Source organism: Protopterus annectens, chromosome 4.part0 (genome assembly GCF_019279795.1).
Source record: "Protopterus annectens isolate FY-2018-M chromosome 4.part0, PAN1.0, whole genome shotgun sequence".
Taxonomy (NCBI): Eukaryota; Metazoa; Chordata; order Ceratodontiformes; family Protopteridae; genus Protopterus; species Protopterus annectens.
In genome coordinates, this window is record NC_056733.1 from 341,346,266 (window position 1) to 341,367,000 (window position 20,735).

General features: G+C 42.4%; 1 protein-coding gene across 2 annotated transcripts in view; it reads right to left on the minus strand.

Annotated features, from left to right (window-relative positions):
- The window catches only part of LZTR1 (leucine zipper like transcription regulator 1), an 830,693-nt gene that overhangs the window by 679,544 nt on the left and 130,414 nt on the right, over window positions 1–20,735 (minus strand). For both annotated transcript variants that reach the window (XM_044068313.1, XM_044068312.1), the window contains exons 5-6: window positions 13,082–13,190; window positions 8,853–8,936 (exon numbers count right to left, since the gene is read on the minus strand). In XM_044068313.1, the coding sequence (XP_043924248.1) occupies window positions 8,853–8,936; window positions 13,082–13,190 (193 nt within the window). The remainder of the gene's footprint in view (window positions 1–8,852; window positions 8,937–13,081; window positions 13,191–20,735) is intronic.

The window sequence follows — 20,735 nt, forward strand, 5'->3', positions numbered from 1 at the left end:
GTTTTTCTGACATCGGTTAGTGCAAGAAAAAAGGATCCCCAATGGGGTACTTAGCTTTAGAAGTCTTTCAATTCGGTAGATGAAACACAGGTAGCAGCCGACCTGCACTCGTGCAAACTGCTTCTGCTTTGGGCTCCACAGCAAGAAAGACTGATGCAATGGCGTCGGCTGCCTTACTTTATACTACTGATGACCTAACATCAGTCCTGAAGCGACACCAACTGAGACAGAAACACTAAGCCTCTGACATTCGGGCCGGTCGACGGCTACCCTGGCAGGGATAACCCAAATGTGATGACTGCAACAGTGAAACATGAAGAACATCATTTTTTTTCAAGTAGGGTAGTGGAGGGTAGGGAGATAGGTGGAAATAAAAATGGGATGTATTTTGAAGAATGTTTTCGGGTAAGTGTGGCAGGATAAATGGGTGGGAGTTAACACTAGGCAGGCAGAATGCAAATGTAGAATTAGAATTAAATAGAAGAGGGGATCTGGAAATCCAAGTTGGATTAATTAAAATGTTAGATGCAACAGTGCAGGAACTTTGAGACTGAACTATCTTTACGGTGTTGCTGGTGAATGGAGATGTGCCGTTAGTGGCCTGTTCATCATGTGCATGAAGAGCACAAGGGTAAAAATTTAGAGAAAGGAGGGGTGGTGGAAATTTGGGAATAGGAGAAGGGAGCAAAGTGAGCCAGAGCACTGCAAGCTCACCCCCCCCCCCCAAAAAAAATGTTTTGCAAGAGTAACAGTCTGTGGAAACTGTTTCATGCTAGAGGAACAGGAGTAAATACAGTGGGGGAAAAAGAGGTGCAAGTAATTCTCTACTTTTTCTGTTGTTGTGGCTAACAAAGTTTTACTGTGTGACATCTGAAGAGTTGTAATACAGAAATGTTTACAGTTAGAGAAATAAAAGCCAGCACAATCAAGAGCAATATGACTTAGAAAAAGTCCTAGGACAATATACTCCTCTTGTAGGAAAAAAATTGTTTTTGGGGGGGTCCTTCCAGACATACTTGCAAAAAAAGTTTGTGCATATTCTCTTTCTTTTGGGGCATATTTTACGCATGCTAATTATTTTCTTGTTCTGCAAAATGGTATAAGCAAATCACAGATTAGTATGTGACTAGGAGCGACCTGCATAACATTTCCTCTGTGCTTCAGTTGTACATTTTGCAAAATGCTTAAATCTGCAAGTGCAAACTTGAAACAAGCTTTAGTATTTTTTTTTTCAGGTGCAGACAGTTTATTACCATAGTGTTGGACTTCTAGTACTGGTATTACCTGTTAGTTTTTAACAGCAGGGACACTGATCTATACTCTCCTCTGATATGTAAAATAAAGAGCAGGTATCATGAGTTAAAGGATACCAGAGGGAAAAATGAGAGAGGCTATGGGAGACAGATAATTAGAAAAAAATTCAGTGACTTAAGAGACACACAGGGAGAAAAGAAAAGTAAAGCCAGTTGCTAAGTCAAATAGTAAGGCTATAGGTGAGTGCAGCTTTAGGAAAGAAGTCCACCAGAAAGACAAGGGAGCCAGCCAGTTTCTAAGAAGTGTGTATTAGACTGACCGATACAAAGGAAAGCTGCAAGGATGCACACACAATCATGGTTTGTTTACTACAGTTCCTCAAGATGCATTAACTTGACGTAAACTATCTGCAGGTCTCGGATGACATACTATCATGCTGGCAACTCGTAAGTGAATAGCCATCCATCACCATCATAATGTCTACCCATCTGTCTTAACGTACACACTTTGGTAGTAGTAAAATTCATAAAGACACAGCATTCAAGTCCACTTTTACCATATTAACTAGACCACATTTACATACTCCACAATCCCACCAGTGCAAAATTACACTCCACGTACTTACACACACAACCCAACGGAGAGACACCAGACACCAGACTAACTCAAAGTAAATAACTACCTCAGGCATGGGGTGGGATCCCATACCCACTGCAATACTAGTCAAGCATCTAGCGCAAAGTTCACTACTGCTAGAGGAATGATGAAGTGCGCTCCCAACACATCTAGCGCACAGTTCACTACTGCTAGAGGAATGATGGGAGTGTGCTCCCAACACTTTCTCACAAATCTTCAACAAAAATATCACAGACTTGCCCCATTCTCAAAGTATATCTATACATACCATTATTATAGTCAGCATAAAGTACAGTTGTGTACACTTACCATAAATGGAGATGTTCGAGTGTATTCACTGTTGCAGTCATTACATTTGGGTAATCTGCTTGCAGGTTGCCCTCAGTCGGCCCGATTAACAAAGTGATGGGTCCTGCTTTGGTTGTTGTCCCTTCTTCCATGACGTCAGGTCGTCAGGGGTAAAAAATATGCAGCTGACGCCATTACTTCAGTTTTTCTTACTCCAGATGTCAGGTGCCCCCCTAACTGGGAGCAAATAAACATAAAAACAAAAAGGTATACTTCCAACAAAAAGCAAATACACCAAAAAGGCTTTTAAGCATAGTAAAGGAAAGTAGAGGTATAGCCAGAAGTTAGGGGGCTGGAGGGAGGGTAACCAGGACTGCAACAGTGAATACACTCAAACATCTACATTTCTGGTAAGTGTACACAACTTTACTATGTTCTTCGTGTTCCATTGTTGCAGTCATTACATTTGGTTAGATTCCCAAAGCTAGGTTTGGGAGGAAAAGTTTATATAGCATTAGGGCCAGCTATAAGGCCCTGCAAGACAGCAGTGGCAAAGACATCTCTGGATTTAGAGAACATTGGCAAATGATGATGCTTGGTGAAAGTATGTACAGAACTCCAGGTAGCAGCTTCTAGGATGTCCCTGGTAGGAACACCTCTGAGAAAGGCTGTAGAAGTAGATGCAGCCCTGGTGGAGTGAGATCTGATCCCTGGGGGGATAGGTTTTCCATAGTGCTTACAGCAGAAATGAATGCAATGGCTTATCCATTTAGAAATGGCTGGTTTTGAAATAGCCTTCCCCTCTGCCCCTGCAGCAAATGCTACCAGCGGTTGTTCAAATTTTCTTCGAGGTTTAGTCCTGTCCAAGTAATCTAAGTTGTCTGTGCACATCCAAGGAATGCAGAATCCATTCCACTTTGTTCTGTGGATTGGGAAAGAAGGTTGGCAAATGAATGGACTGATTAAGAGCCACACTGGATACCACCTTGGGCATGAAGGATGGATTGGTCCTGAGTGACACCCTGTCCGCATGAAAGATGATGAAAGGCTCCACTGCCATAAGGGCCTGTAATTCAGATATCCTTTTAGCTGAAGTGATTGCTAAAAGGAAAGTTGTTTTCCAAGAAAGAAATTTTAAGTCTGCAGTAGCAGCTGGTTCGAAAGGAGGTAGAGTGACTTTCTCCAATAAAAAGTTAAGGTCCCAGGCAGGGGTTGGAGCTCTCCTGGGTGGTCTCAAATTTTTGGCCCCTCTGAGGTACTGCTTGAGCAGAGGATGAGAGAAGAGGGGTACTGCTTGAGCAGAGGATGAGAGAAGAGGGGAGGTTCTGTATTATAATGAGCTGAAATGTCTGAGGCGTGGATTTCAATGGAGGAAAAAGACAGGTCCTTGTGAAGCATCTCAGTTAAGTATTGCAAAATCTGAGGTAAATTGGGTGCTGCTGTGCTCATCTCTTGAGACTGGTTCCAGGCACAGAATCTTTTCCAGTTTTCAGCCTAAGATTTTCTAGTACTAGGCTTCCTTACCTCCAAGATGACATCCATCACAGGTTTGCTGAGGGATGATAAGGGTGAGTTTAAGTAATTAGCCAGGCTGCAAGGTTAAATGTTGGAAGCTGAGGGTGCAGAATCTGGTTCTCCTGCTGAGACAGCAGGGAAGGAGTCCGAGGCAGCTGCCATGGAGATAACTGCGACACACTGTGCAGGAGGGGGTACCAGTGTTGGCACGGCCAGTCTGGAGCAATCAAAATCATCCTTAGTTTGTCCCATTTGACTTTTAGTAGAACTTTGGAGAGCAGAGGCAGCGGGGGGAAGGCGTAGACTGATAGATTTTTCCAGCTGAAGGACAGAGCATCCACTTTCCAGGCTTATTTGTGGGGAGTCCTTGTGCAAAACTTGTCCAATTGGTAGTTTTGGGAGGAGGCAAATAGGTCACTTGTACATGTTGAAAATCCTTGGTTCCAGTTTCCACTCGTGTGGGTCCATGAGGTTTCTGCTTAGTCCGTCTGCCAGTGTATTTAATTTTCCTGGCAGGAATTGAGCTTGTAGGTGCACTTGGTAGCTCAAGGCTGTGTTCCACAATGCCATGGCTAGTCTGCTGAGGGGGTAGGAATGTGTACCCCCCTGCTTGTTTATGTACCACATAACCATGGTGTTGTCCGTCTTTACCATTAGTTGTCCTGGAAGAATGCAGTCCTTGAAGGCTGTCAGACCATTCTGTACAGCTAACATTTCTTTTTGATTGATATGTAGGTGTATTTGACTTTGGTCCCATTTGCCCTGAATGCACTTCCCTGCCAGGTGAGCCCCCCCATGCATAGTCTGATGCATCTGTTGTTAGGGTTTGGGTGGCAGGGGGTAGTGTGAATGGTAGCCCCTTGTTTTGGTGGCAGGCCTCTCTGCCCACCAGAGGAACTCTAGACGTAGGCAAGATATGATAGGAATCATTGTTTCTAGCCTGTGAGAATGTTGACTCCATAGGCTTTTTAGATACCACTGTAGTTTCCTCATATGCAGTCATGCATATGGAATTAGAAGAATGCAGGAGGCCATGAACCCCAAGGCTTGCAGTATTTGTCTTGCAGATAGCAGGGTTTTTGTGGTCACTTGTTTGAAATAGGTTATCAAATTAATTTGCTTTTTTGGCGTGAGCCAAGCCATCTGGGAAGCTGTATTCAAGATTGCTCCCAGGAATGTAATTTGTTGACAGTGTACCAGTTGTGATTTCTTTTCGTTTATGGTGTACCCCAGACAAGTTAGAACACTTTTTACAGACGCCAGATGATTCAAAAGTATGCACTGGCTTTCTGCCTGAATTAGACAATCGTCCAGGTATGGGGATATCTGAATACTTCTTTGCCTGCAAAATGCAATAACTGGAGCCAGGCACTTTGTGAAAACCCTGGGTGCAGTAGACCCCAAAGGACAGTGCAGAGAACTGATAATGCGTGTAGCCTGCTTTGAAGAGTAGGTATCTTCTGCAAGATTCCCTGATTGGGATGTGCAGGTATGCTCCTTTTAAATCTAGGGTTGCCAACCAGGCGTCTTTGCCTAGCATAGGAAGTAATTGGTGGACAGTCAGCATCTTGAATTTTGGAATCTCCAGAAAGGTGTTTAGAGTAGCAGGTCCAGGACTGGACGCCATGATTTGTCTTTTCAGGGTACCAGGAAAAATCTGGAGTAGAAACCTTGTCCTTTTTCCTCTTCTGGTACAAGCTGAATAGCCTCCATGCTTAAGAAAGAAAGTACTTGTTTTTGAGCCTCTGCCCACTGATTTGGGGGCAGGTCCAGCCACCTATTTTGTGTTGGCAACATGTGGAAATGAAATCTGTATCCCTGGGACACTATATTTAAAACCCATCTGTCCTGGGTTATGAGTCCCCAGTTCTTTGCATGAAGAACAATCTTCCCCCCCCCAAAGGGACAGTCAGAAGAAAGTGCTTGGAAATTTTAAAAGGAAGTCATTGAGACTGTTTACCATTGGGGGGGGGGGGTCTTGTTATTCCCAGATTTGGAAGTGGAGGCCCCCCACTGCTTAGTTCTGAGAGTCCCCTGAAACTGAAACCTGGGATTTTTGCTGTGTCTGGGTTTGGCTTGAGAAGACCTGGAAGGGGCTGGAAAGGACTAATTCTTAGTAGGCCAGTGCCTACTAAATCTAGGAGGTTGCACTTGTAAAAAATATTTAACAGTTTGCATAAATTTAGCTTTACCTTCCATCTTTTTAAGAACTTCTTCAGCCTTGTTGCCAAACAGGCGGTCCTGATTTAAAGGAGCATCCAACAATTTAGCTTTAACATGAGCAGGCAAAGATTGCTCCTTAAGCCAAGCATGCCTTCTAAGCACAGACCCAGTAACAGCAGCCCTGCAAGAGGCCTTTAAAGAATCAAAACCACATTGCAAAGTATGTTTTCCAACTTGTTCAGCAGAATGCATTAAGTCCTCTAAAACTTTAATTTTCCACACAGTCAGGAATCAACACCATTTTCTGTTTAAGCAGTCCCATAACATGTTGCTGATATTTTAACATATGAAATTGGCAGTTTAAAGCTCTGATTGCCAAGGTAGCTGAAGTATAAACCGTTTTACCCCATCTATCCAGCGCCCTGGAGTCTCTATCAGAAGGGGTAGGATTTTTAGCAGTAGAAGCCTTAATGCCCTTTGGCCCCTGAGAAATAGTCTCTGGATCTGCAATAGGATTTTTTGAAAAGGAACTTGTGGGACTCAGGAACCTTGTAGTATCTGGCAGGTTTACTAGGAGCAGTAGGCAGGGAATAAGGGGCCAAACTGGATTCCGAGAAAACATCATCAACAATGTCTAGCAAAGGAGGAATAGCCCAAAGGCTTATGCTGAGGTAGAAAAATGAAATCCCTAAGCCTCTTTTTTGAATCAGAAAATTCCTGGCTTTCCCAGTGAAAATGCTCCCTTAAAGTATGTAAGGTTTCCCCAAAAGAAAAATACTCAGGAGGGGAAGCAGAAGGAATAGAATCCTCTACATCAGAATCCTCATAAGTAGGTAAAGACAAATCCAGGTCATCAGAAGAGTCAGAAGAAACAGAATACTGATGAGAAGATTAATAATCAAGCTCAGCCCTAGGCCTCTTAGAAGGGGGGGGGGGGGTTTGACTACCCCTGATTAGAGTCATTAGATCTTCAGCCATTTTTATCATTTGTTTTTTAGGCACAGGGACTTGAGCATGTGGCTTGGGCGTCAGTTTTTTAGACATGGATCGAGATTTAGGCCTTAGTAATGAAGGAGGCGTCGATTTAATATGCAAGTCCGTAGGCCTGAATACACCCTCAGAAGCCGGTGCCTGCACACTGGCTCTGGACCTATCCAAGGTAGAGACATCCACGGGTTCCATAGTTGAAGTATCTTGCGGCATACCGGACTCTGACTGGGTCTCAGTAGAGGCCTGCGAATCAGAAGTAATGGGTATCAGGGGCTGCGAAAGCGTCTCACTGAGTACCGGCGAACTGGCGACTGGCTAAAGAGAAGCGTCGTTAGCAGTTTTGGACCTCGGTGGCCTGTCTCTGTCTTCTTTGCATTTTTTCGGAATCCCGATAGTCGGATGGCTAACCGACGACATTTCTGGATAATTAAACAGAGAACCAAAATATTTAGAGGCAAAAATATACCGAAGACGGATAGTGCGCTGATTAAATAAAGCACAAAACCAACAGCAAGGTACATTGTGGTGAAGGCCTAGGCAAGGAATACAGTACGAATGAAAATCTTTATGAGGTATTTGATTTCCACAAGTAATGCAATTATTAACTTTTACTGACATCGGTAAGGAGCAAGAAAAAGTTTCCTCAATGGGGTACTTAGCTTTAAGTTGAAGACTTTGGTTCTGAAACTCGAAAACGACAATTTCAGGAGTCAGCCGACCGGCACTTACGAACTGCTTCTGCTTCGGGCACCACACGGCAAGAAAGACTGATGTAATGGCGTCGGCTGCATGTTTTATACCCCTGATGACCTGATGTCATGGAAGAAGGGACAGCAACCGACGCAGGACCCAAGACTTTGTTAATCAGGCCGACTGAGGGCAACCTGCAAGCAGATTATCCAAATGCAATGACTGCAACAGTGAAACACGAAGAACATCTCCATTCACATGAATCACTCCAAAATAACAAAACACTACAAAACTTCCATACACACCATATGAATACTAGTACATATTATATATATTTTTTTCAGGTTAGCTCTTTCCATGAATTTTATCCGCAAACTGTTGTTTTTTCTGCTGCTGGGGCTTGTCTCACATTTTTATATTCTTTTATTTACAACTGCATACTTCTTTACCAATGATTTTTATCTCTTTCCCATTACACACACGGCACAAAAGTCATTGCAGTGTTGCCACAATAAAGGGATAATAACTAGAGTATGCCGTACCCATGCACAATCGTACTTAAACTGCTGTCTACCTGTCATTAGTGTAATAACCATGAAACAGCTGCTCCCATCTCCAGGGGTGATTATTATCACCGTCAAGATTTCCATTTTATTATCACTGTCAAGATTTCCATTGTCTTCTCCTACGGGTTTGGATTCTGGCTGAAAGGGACCCACCAGGTTCAGTCAACTCAAACAATTACCAAATAACATACATCATCTGAAATATACTGCCATACATAAATGTAAAACTTAAATACTGAAACTTGTATTTACTTACTGACTCTTACAGTTACTTACTATCTTCTATCACTAAGTACAGCATTTTGAATATTACAACATGAAGTTTTCTCCACTTCATTTACAGTTACATTACAAGCCACACATCATACATAACGTGGATGTTACTTTACCTCAGGGTGTAATTGCAAAAGATCAACTCTTCATGGTATTTCCAGGCAACAAAAGGGTTAACCATGTTTAACAGCTAAGACACAAGAATGACTTCTTACATTATTATGCATGCATGCAAAACTTAAGTCAATGAATTTGGTCTTTTTACAGTTGACAGACAGGGAGATCTTTATGCAAAGGTTCATGTGAGTACATCATCATGCACAGTATAATAACCGCTGAAATCTGAGGAACAGGATTCCAAAACAATTATTAACTTGAGGTATGGCATAATTATGCTTAACAACCACTAACACAGATGCACAAGTGATCCTGCATGAAAAATAATCAACACTCAAACTGTCAAAAAAGAAAACGTACCTGGCATTTCCATCATACCCTGCAAAGATCCACAGCTTGTCATTATAGACAGTGGCACCATGTGCAGACCTCGCAACAGGTAACCTAGGTCAAAAATGGCGCTGTTACTATCTGAAAGCACTGCAAATTATTCAGGGTAATAAAATAATGAACTGAATAAAAAAAGAAAACACAAAACATACTTCAAATACTGGGGAATAATCAATTGTTCACATTACAAGATTCCTTTATTAATGAAGGGCTGCGACAGGTCTTCTGACTATATTAATACATACCACACAAAAAACTCTTCCAAATAACTGCATGCATTATGTGCGTAATGATAATACAAGATAATATAATACAATATGTTTGGGTCTGGTATGTAATGCTAATCTGAATACATCACCCACACTCAACTAAGGGCAACTGCTGCTTCCATGAGGATACTTGCTAACAGCCATCCTTTGCAAGTACATACCACAAAAGTCACTGTAGAGTTCCAGTCATAAATGTGCAATGTCCCTCCCATCTACAACAACCTGTTCTCAAGTGTGAAGGCTCACATCAGTTTGCATGATGCATTCAAAAAATTGTTTTGCTCCTTTTTTCCTTGAGAAAGCTTAAGGTCTCATATGGGGGGGGGGGGGCTTATCAGCCCACATCACAAGGCAGTAAAGTAACTGCTGGAAATTTACTTATAAAGGGCACAGAGATGTACCAGTTTAGAAAACCTCATTATGCAAGGAAATGAAAAGATGCTTGCCATCTCAGTACCACTAGATTTTACTGTATGGCTCCACAGAAAAATATGTAGTGATGGGGATGCACGGAACTAAAGAACAATAACAGCAAACACAATGAGCATGTTTAAAAGAATTATTAAATAATCATTTTCCTGTACATCCTGATCTTATACTGGTGTGAGGCTGCCAGCCCAGCTATATGGAATTTTGTAAATAATCATATGTCAAATGTGAATATTAATATGATCCATAGCTTGTCTTACAAATGTAAGAGAGCTATATGTTACGTGTATATTAAACCACTGGTGCAGAAATGTGTGTTGAACTGTATGTTATGTACTGAGCCCCAAGAATGTAACCACAGTGTACCCTGCTGGAAAAGAGCAGAAATGTGTAGAAACTATATGCCTGTGCAGATGCGTGTTTTAATGGTAGAAGTTGGAACATACAGAGTTAACTTGCAAAACTTCAAGAAAATAAGTTGAAATTGTTTACGACTGTGCTATAAAAGTTAGTTAATGCAAAGAGACAGACGTCTACAGCTTAGAGTGTTTTCTATTGTCTTGAAACAGAAATAATTACTAGGTTTAAAATGTAAAAGTGTTTAACTGTTTTATGACTTCCAGTTCTAAGCAAATTTCTGAGAGAGAAGTATTTTTTCACAGAGAAATGTTAAATTCCGTTTGCATCTGTTTAGTCTGGGAACTGGAAGGCGGGTGACAAATAGTGACGTCATCCAGCTGACCCAGCAGTAATGTTTCGATATTAATTTGGGAACTCTCTCAGAGATTTTGGGCATTTTTTATTTGTCTTTGGACCTGGAAACATCCTCTCCTCAGCACTTGCCTTGCTAATAGTACGTAACTAGATTACAGTGATTTCTCTTAGAGATAGATGGGAATATGGTAAAGATTAGTTTAGATGTTTTCTGTATTTATTTGAGACTGTCCTGCAATGGGGTTTTAAAATATTTCCTGTGATTCTGAACTCTACAGTCACCTTATTGAGTTAATGAGTATTGTATTGTTCTTTATTATTAAATATATTTTAAACCTTTTCATCGTGGCTAGTTTGCACAGAGATATTTAAGCTCTAAGAGTACTTGCATATAGGTTCATAGGTTAGTACTACGCTAACTGCCCTTGCGAGCCATTTTAAGCCTAGCCAATTATCCCTTGTGAGACTCAAACCCTGCACCTTCTGTTTGTAAGGCAAACACCTTAACCATTAGGCCACCCTCCCAGCCCCAGTAATATGTATTTGGTAACACTGTACAGGCCACTCAAAACAGCCTTGCAAGTCTTGGTCACACTTACCATTTGGATAATAGTAACATTACTTAGTAGGATTGGACACCCTTTGGTAAGGACCTTATAGTAGCTGATAAGTAAGGGTGGCTGGCGGCAGCTGGTACTACCTTACAGCCTGGGCAGAAGGGGCCATAGATTTTCCCAGGAGTGTGTGTGTGCTTGTATATCAATCAAATCTCAAAGTGTGTGTGTGTCAGCTACTTGGGCAGGGACACGAAGCACTGGTTGGACAGAGAGGGTGCTGGAGGTCTTAGCTTGGCCACTCAGCTGAGATCTTAACCCTACAGCTGTGCCAGCGGGGAGTCTTATTGGGGGATCTGGAAAAAGAGACAGAAACCAGCCCCAGACTGACTGTGACCTCTCTGTGTGGGAAGTTGTACTTTACTGTGTGTGTACTTGTCATCCTCCCAATGTGCACATCCCTCACTGGTGCTAGTGGTGAGGATTGAGGCTCCTTGATTACTGGGCCAGTGCAGGGGTGTCACAACTGGTCCTACTACTTTTACTGTTCCATCTCTGTAAGCACAGTAATTCACCAACAGAAAGTACCATTTTATGAATGGCAGTGTCAAGCATTTTAGAGATTTTCTTAAATATTTTTTTCAGTTTAGCTCTTTCCATGAATTTTAACTGCAAACTGCTGTTTTTTCTACTGCTGTGTCTTACAGTGACCATGATTATGTCCTGTTCTACAGTTTTAATAGCAGGATCTGTGCATTGTCTGTCTTAGGTTTACTGGACAGTGTCTTTGGGTCATGAATGAAACGGGTCCTAGGACCAGTTCACCTAACTGGTTAGCATACAGGCATTCATAAATAAATTTAGAAATGCATGTAAATCTTATTAACAGACCCAGTCTTACTAAGGTTTCTGTAGCTTAACAGAGGGTTTCATTCTGATGCATCCTAAATCTGGGCATATTCTAAATAAGTTTGTTTCATCTAATTTCTTACTTGAGTTTAAACTTTGTGACTAAAACAATGTGCTAAAATATCCAGTGTCCCATTTTCACACACTCCCTAAACTACAGTAAAATCAAAACACAGCACAATAGCTTGCAATGCAAGAATAAAATTATAAACGGACCACTGCAGAAACCTTTATTACCTTACAGAGGCAAGCAGTAAAAATGCTAAAGCTGTGGGTTGCCTCAATCCATTTCTGTTTGATGGCATTTAGTCCTGAACACTCACAGCATAGTGTTCAGGCTGGATTCCTAGAACTGGGTTCCCTTGAACATTTGCCTTTTTTCTGTCTTGTATAAAAAGAAAGAAGGGCAATGACCATGTTAACTGCAGCTGTGAGCATCAGCCTGCACTATGTGGTGACCAAACAGACTTATAAAGCTCAAGTAAATGCAAACAGACAACACAATCTACCAATGTTTCGTACTGTAGTTTACAAACTAATGGATTATCTAATGGGAAAATGCATGTGTTTTTGAAACTTTCAAGATATGAAAGCAATGATCAGAATGTACTGTTAGTCAGTCAATCAGAGATATGCCAGAATTTAAATTATCGCTGCAATCTGTTCAAAAGTTCCTCAAAAGTAATGTGCATGGCTGATCTACGGAAACTTTTAAGGGCAGCAATGAACAGCATTGTGTTCTGGATATTTCAAGGTGAATCTTAACAGAGTGCTGACTCTTGTTTAAACAGAGATCAATTTAGAGATAGGAAAGCTAACAAGAAAAGGAGTTTCCTGAGGACAGCTGAAGGGAGACAGAAGAGAGGGCAGAGAAGATGATTCATAAGATGTCTACAATTTCATTTGGCTAGACACTAACCTGGCCAAAGTTACCATCACTACGGCAGCACATAGGGTGAGAAAGGAGTGGTGTTGCTGCAGACTAAAAGTTTCATGTAATTTCTTCACCTTCTCAAAGGGAACAAAAAGTGCAGATGCTTGCACTATCCTTCTATCATCAAAAAGTAGTACTTTGTTTCTAGAGAAGACCTTTGTCGAAGAAGACTCAGTACTTCTGGTGACCCACTGAATTTAGAACAGCTGATAAACCTATACCATAAACAGTATGAAAATGTAAGTGATACGAATCCAGAAGCGAAGCGATTCAAAAGATGTGGCTTTGGCAGACTAGGTTTTCTCTTTTAGATACACAAGCTATTTTGGACACCATTGTTGGAGCACGGCTTTCAATCTATAAAGCTAGGTATGACAATAAATAAAATACCTTCCTTCCACCTTCCATTCTGTCCACTGGCCAGTTGCAAACTTGTACTCCACAAGGTCATTCTTGTTCTTCAGGTTGGAGTTGGAATAAATATCTCCAGTGTACCCACCTAAACAGAAAAGTACAGTTTTGTACCTACCATAAATGTAGATGTTAGAGTGCTAATACAGCTGCAGTCATAACAGATGGGTTATCCTGCCGTCAGGCGGGTCCTCGGTCGGCCGAATTCCAAAGTCTAGGTCTGGTATCAGTTGTCGTCGCTTCCTCCCTGACGTCAGTGCGGCAGGGGTATAAAAGAACCAGCCGACGCCATCTTCTTCAGTTTTTCTTGCCCCAGATGTCAGGTGCCCCCAGAAGGAAGGCAAAACATAAACTTATGTAATAATGCAATGTGAAATAATCAAAAAACAGTAGTTTGTTAGCAAATACACCATAAAAGAATACCCCAATCAGGTTGTATGAGGAGGTGTTTGTCATAAGGCCTGTCCCAAGAGGGGATGGAGGGAGGGAAACCTGGACTGCAGCTGTATTAGCACTCGAACATCTACATTTATGGTAGGTACAAAACTGTACTATGTTCATCGTGCATACAGCTGCAGTCATAACAGATGGGTAGAATCCCAAAGCTAAAAAGGGGTGGCAGGCACTAAGAGCAACTAGGAGGAGCAAGGATGCCCTGCAAGACTGCTGTGGCAAAGCCCGCTCTAGATTTAGAGTAAAGTGGAAGGTGATAGTGCTTGGAGTGTGCACAGAACTCCAAGTGGCTGCTTCCAAAATGTCCTTGGTAGGAACCCCCCTGAGGAAAGCTGCAGAGGTAGCTGTGGCCCTTGTGGAGTGAGATCTGATGCTTGTAGGCACAGTTTTTCCATGAAATGAGTAACAAAAGCGTATGCAGTGGGCTATCCATTTTGAGATTGTCTGTTTGGAGATAGCCTTTCCTTGAGCACCTGTAGCATAGGACACAAAGAGTTGCTTGGATTTTCTGAATGGCTTTGTCCTGACCAAATAATAACGAAGTTGTCTGTGAATGTCCAAGGAATGTAGTAGTCTTTCCCCTTTGTTTTGTGGGTTAGGATAAAAGGTAGGTAAGTGGATAGTCCGATTCAAAGCTATACTGGATACTACCTTTGGCATAAAGGAAGGGTTGGTTCGTAAGGAAACTCTGTCCTGATGGAAAATGATGAAAGGTTGTACAGCCATGAGGGCCTGTAGTTCCGAAACCCTGCGTGCTGAGGTGATAGCCAGAGGGAAGGCTGTTTTCCATGACAAATATTGCAGTTCTGTTGAAGCAGCTGGCTCAAATGGAGGAAGGGTCAGTTTTTCCAACATGAAGTTGAGGTCCCAAGCAGGTACTGGTGGTTTCCTTGGGGGTTTTATATTCTTAGCCCCTCGGAGGAACGGTCTTAAGAGAGGATGAGAGAATAAAGGAGGATCTATGTTGTAGTGTGCAGAAATGGCTGAAGCATGGATCTTGATGGAGGAGAAGGAAAGTCCACTGTTTAACATCTCAGCTAGGTACTGTAATATTTGAGGTAAATTTAGTACCCAAGGATTCTGGCCCTTTTTCTGATTCCAGGCACAAAACCGTTTCCATTTGGCGGAGTAGAATTTTCTAGTAGAAGGTCTTCTGGCTTCCAAGATGACATCCTGCACCTCCTTGGAGAGGAGGGTCTGTTGGGAAATCAAGGAATCCTCCATGTGGCTAGATTGAGGGTTTTCAGCTGACTGTGGAGAGTTTTGAAGTTGTGCTGGGACAACAGAAGAGGCACTAGAGGCAGGAACCATGGTGGGGAATGCGTCAGGCAGGAACCATGGTGGGGAATGCGTCAGGCTCCTCAGGAGTGGATACCAGTGTTGTCTTGGCCAGTCTGGAGCAATGAGAATCATGTTTTGCCTCTCTGCTCTGGCTTTTAATAGAACTTTGGGCAGCAGAGGAAGAGGTGGAAAGGCATAGACTGTCAATGTTGTCCAATTGAAAGAAAGTGCGTCCACTTTCCAGGCCTGTGGATGATAGGTCCTTGAGCAAAATTTTTTCAGTTGGTAATTTCTGTGGGTAGCAAAGAGATCTATGTCTGGCTGTCCCCATGCCTGAATTATCTTTGCAAAAACTTGAGGATGCAACTTCCATTCGTATGGATCTGTCATATTTCTGCTTAGGTTGTCTGCCAGTGCGTTTTCCTTCCCTGGCAGGAATTGTGCTTGAAGTTGGATTTGCAATTCCAGAGCCGTGTTCCAAAGGGACATGGCTAGTCTGCACAGGGGATATGAATGAGTTCCTCCCTGTTTGTTTATGTACCACATCACTGAGGTGTTGTCTGTCCTTATCAATAGCTGGCCTGGATGCAGTAGGTCTTTGAAGGCCATAATAGCATTTTGTACTGCTAGCATTTCCTTTTGATTGATGTGTAGGTGCTTCTCTTTTAGGGACCATTTGCCCTGAATGCACTGATCTGTCATGTGCGCCCCCCAGGCGTAGTCAGAGGCGTCTGTTGTGATGATTTGATTTGCTTGAGGCATGCAGAAAGGGAGACCTATGTTTCTTTGGCATGCTTGAGCCCATCACAGAAATTCCTTTTGAAGACATGGAATGAGTGGTATAATTGTTTCCAAACTGTGGCTGTTTTGAGACCATAAGTTTTTTAGGTACCATTGAAGTTTCCTCATGTGCAGCTTTGCACATGGGATCAGCAGGATGCAAGATGCCATGAATCCCAGAGCCTGCAGGACTTTCCTTGCAGTCAGCCTGGTGAAGGTTGCCATTTTGCTGAAGTATTGAGATAGTTGCCCTTGCTTCTCTGGCGTGAGGTAGGCCATCTGGGTGTTTGTATTCAAGCTGGCACCCAGGAAAATTATTGTCTGAGAGGATATTAGTTTTGATTTCTTTTTGTTGACTGTGTATCCCAGAAAGTTCAACAATTTTATTACAAACGCCAGGTGTTTCAGAAGTATGTGCTTGCTGTCCACTTGGATCAGGCAGTCGTCCAGATATGGGTATATTTGTATCCCTTGAAGTCTGCAGAAGGCAATTACTGATGCCAGGCATTTCGTAAACACTCTGGGCACAGTAGATAAGCCAAAGGGCAATGCAGAGAATTGATAATGGGTTGAACCTGCAAGCAATCTGAGGTATCTTCTGCAATCTTGTCTGATTGGGACATGCAGGTATGCCTCCTTGAGGTCCAATGTTACCAGCCAAGACTCCTTGCCCAGCATGGGAAGAAGCTGCTGTAATGTGAGCATCTTGAATTTTGGTACGAGTAAATATGTGTTTAGGATGGATAGGTCCAAAATAGGTCTCCAATCTTTGTCCTTCCTTGGCACCAGGAATAGTCTGGAATAAAAACCTTGACCCTGTTCTTTTGCAGGTACCTCTTGAACAGCTTTCATGTCCATGAGAGATGAAATTTGTTTTTGTGCCTCTGCCCTTTGATTTTGTGGCAGGTTTGGCATGCCTCTCATTTTTGGAAGGGTGTGAAAGTGGAATCTGTAGCCTCTGTCTATAATGTCCAGGATCCATTTGTCTTTTGTGACAATATGCCAGTTTTTTGAAAATAATGCCAGTTTTCCACCTAAAGGTGCTGCCATTAAAGCTTTGCTTAGCATGCAAAGGGGAAAGTCATTGTGTCTGCTTTTTGAATGACTGTGATCTACCTTCTCCACCTCTTGGTGTAGGTGCTTGCCATTGTCTGGCTCTGAATGATCCTTGAGATTGCCCTCTACCCCTCGGGTGCCTGTATCTGCCTCTTTGAGGTCTGTCCGTGGCTGGAAAGGACCAATTTTTTGAAGGCCAGTTTCTGCTGAAACGTGGAGGTTGTACCTGTAGGAAATCTTTCACTGTTTGCATTGATCTTGCCTTTTCCTCCATTTTCTTTAGTACCTCCTCAGCTTTAACACCAAACAATACATCTTTTTGAAGGGGTGCATCTAGTAATTTAGCTTTGACACGATCTGGTAAGGTTTGCTCTTTGAGCCAAGCATATCTAGGTATGACAGACCCTGTAACAGCAGCTCTACATGAGGCCTCTAAAGCATCAAATCCACATTGCAAGGTACGTTTACCCACTTGCTCTGCACTATGCAACAAATCCTGCAACTCCTTTAAATCTGGTTGCGCAGGTTGTGTCATTTTGCTTTTCAACTGAGATAACAAAAACTGTTGATACTTTAACATATGGAACTGACAGTTTAATGCCCTCATGGTTAAAGTGGCTGAGGTGTACACCTTTTCCCCCCACCTTTCTAAAGCTCTGGAATCTCTCTCTGAAGGTAATGGGTTTTTGGCAGTAGAGGCCTTAATTCCCTTGGGACCCTGTGAAATAGTTTCTGGGTCAGCAGCATGGCTTTTGTATAGGAATTGGTGTGACTCAGGAACCTGGTAATACCTGTCAAGTTTAACAGGAGCTGGAGGTAAAGAATCTGGGTTGAGGCTGGCTTCTGTGTACACATCATCTAGTATATCCAAGACAGAAGGGATAGCCAGAGGCCTGTGCTGGGGTAGCAAGAGAAAATCCCTGAGCCTTTTCTTGGAATCCGAGTAATCTTGGCCTTCCCAGTGAAAGTGTTCCCTTAAGGTATGTAGGGTTTCCCCAAAAGAATAGTCCTCAAGGGGGGGAGACCGAGGGAATGGATTCCTCAGCATCAGAGTCTTCAAAAAGGGGAATATGAATATTCCTGGTCCTCAGAATGTTCTGAGGTAATAGAGGCTTGATCTGAGGAAGGGTAGTCTTCCTCCAATCTGGGCCTTTTGTCCGAGGGGGGTTGAGAACCCCTGGTAAGAGTAATCAAATTCTCAGCCATTTTGAGCATCTGTTTTTTAGGCATGGGGCCTTAAGAGGGGCTCTGTGGACCTTGTCTTTTAGTTTTTATGGCTGCTTTAGATTTTGTGAAAGCCTTAATGGAAAAGGAGGAAGGCCTGAAGACACCTTGAGAAGTGGCAGGCCTGTCTGAACTCTGAGTTTCCCCGCCAAGAGTGGCGTCGGTATCTGTAGTCGGAATGGGGGCCGAGGAGCCTGCGACCTCGGGCACAGAAGACTCCGCTAAAGAAGCGTCATTGGTACTCAGGGGCTGCGTAGGCGCCTCACTGAGAACCGGAGCACTGGTAGTTGGCTTTAGCGTGGTGTCGGTAGAAGTCGGTCCTTGTATGTCGGTCCTTATCTTTGCGTCTTTTACTCAAAACTGGAGTCGGAGTATCCGACGACATAATGTAATTAAATTTTTTACCAAAATAGTGTTGGCCGAACTCCGCCCGACACTTAATAGTGCATTTGTTGAATCTAGCACAAAAACGGCGGGCCGAGACGTCGTGGTCTGGGCCTAAGCAAGGAATACAGAAAGAATGGAAATCCTTATGCGGTATTTGCTTCCCACATGAAATTCAATTATTACCTTTGTCTGACATCGGTCTGAGGCAAGAAAAGTTTCCCCAACGGGGTACTTAGCTTTCAAGAAGACTTTGGCTGAAATATTTTCGTAAATCTCAGGAGCTGGCCGACCGGCACTTGCGAACTGCTTCTGCTTCGGGCACTGCACAGCAAGAAAGACTAAAGAAGATGGCATCGGCTGGTTCTTTTATACCCCTGCCGCACTGACATCAGGGAGGAAGCGACAACAACTGACGCCGGACCTAAACTTTGGAATTCGGCCGACCGAGGACCCGCCTGACGGCAGGATAACCCATCTGTTATGACTGCAGCTGTATGCACGATGAACATCAGCTGTATCAACAGAAATCCATTCTATTAGGCACAATATTTTTTAAGCTAAATCAGCACAGTCAAGAAGCACCATTAAATATTACACAGGCTGTGTTAAATGTAGACAGTTCCAAATTTTAAAATGTAATCAGAAATATGACAGTGTTGGTAACACTCCACAATGATGTCACAAGCACATAGCTCTAAATTGTTCTATACTGCCCAGCATTGCTAGAAAAAGGTAAGGTAGTTTAAGACTCAAGAAAAAAATAAATACAAGATCCAGAGAAACAGGAACAAAAGTACACTGTGCCAGTACTGCATACTGTCATGTTCTGCATATCAATCTGTTTATTTCAATTTATCCTGAAATCTATCTGTTTCAACACACCACCAGGTGACAGGTGACAGCAGTATTCATCCACAACTCCACTCCCACCAAAGCACTTGCTTTAGAAAGTGGTAAAAAATTCTGAATGGGATAAAGGTTTGAGTGGTTTCTCAAGTGGAACATCAACTCCACAGCTACTGAGCAGTTCTGTGCTAAACTAATCCTTCTAATGGTGAAGTGCAGTATGCAACTGGCATGTTGTACAGATCTGGGCACAACTGCAACTACAAACTGCCAGTCTACACGTGCTATCCATAACTCGACTAAGACTCAAATGGCAAGGGTTAAACCCATACAAACAGCAACTAGTCAAAAGTAATCACTAAAATCCATATCTGAGCATGGCAGAAGCCTAAAGTGCAACACGTGGCACACCAGGAAATCATTACATACTGCATTTCCAACAAGTAAATAAAGCAGCCTTTAAACGAAAATAGACTCAACATCTTTACCATAATATATAACTTTTGGGAGATGAAGTAAAACTTACAAATATACACTAACTTCATGGTAACACAACAATGGGGAAAGGGGGAAACAAGTCTGTTTCAATGAATGAGGTTTGGAACTCATAAGAAATTTCCTCTCCAGTGTTGACGTTCTCCTGCAACATCACACTGATTTTGTCTAACAAGCTTGTGCATTCTGCCAGACATTTCTTTCTAATAATCAAAACATGAAAAAGATAATGATTCCACACAAACAAAAACAAACTTTCATAATCATCTAATACAAACTGAAAATGTGAACCAAAGTATAATTCAGCAAAGAAATAAACAGCAAAAAAAATAAATGAAGCATGCATTCTGTTCCGATATGTGCGGTCTTGACAATAAAAAGAGCAGCATTCTTACTTGAATGGGAGTCTTAAAAGTGTCATCTTTAACTGCAGGTTCTGCCTGATAAACATTTCCAATACCAGAATCCACAGAAGCCACGCATCCTGGCTTATGCCAGTATCACCTGAACTGTGTTAAGGGATTTATATTCCCTATCAGCATCACCTTAATGCGTTAGGGAATTTTTGCCAGCACATGCATTTCTTTCCCACTTTGCTAATAGAAGACCGGCAAAATGCGCAATTATTATAGTGAAATATTTACAACTACCACATAAAATATTCCACATCGGATACTGAAAGAAAAGTCTAGTCCTAAGCAGCATTAGCCTGTCAAGTGCCAGTGTGGTACTCAAATACTGAAGCATTAGAATCAGTAATATTCAAGTATTGCTTTGGAACTTCAATTTCACAAAGAAAAATGGAACTTCACTACTATAACCGTATGATTATTTATCACTAAGGTAGTCTCCTATTACAGAGGGAAGGAATAACATTTGAGAGTGGTCAGTTACAGATGATCAATAAAAAGGCATTCATGAAATGAGAAGAGACTAGACCTCTACCCTAAAACAGCAAAAATCTACTTCTAGTGACCAAACCCAAGAGCTCAGCAGGAGAAGCACTATTCTCTTACGTCATATCCAGATTATGGAACAACCCCCCCCCCCCATAACCACACTATCTTCTTGCAATCACTTCAAGACTGCACTAAAAACTCACTTAAAACGT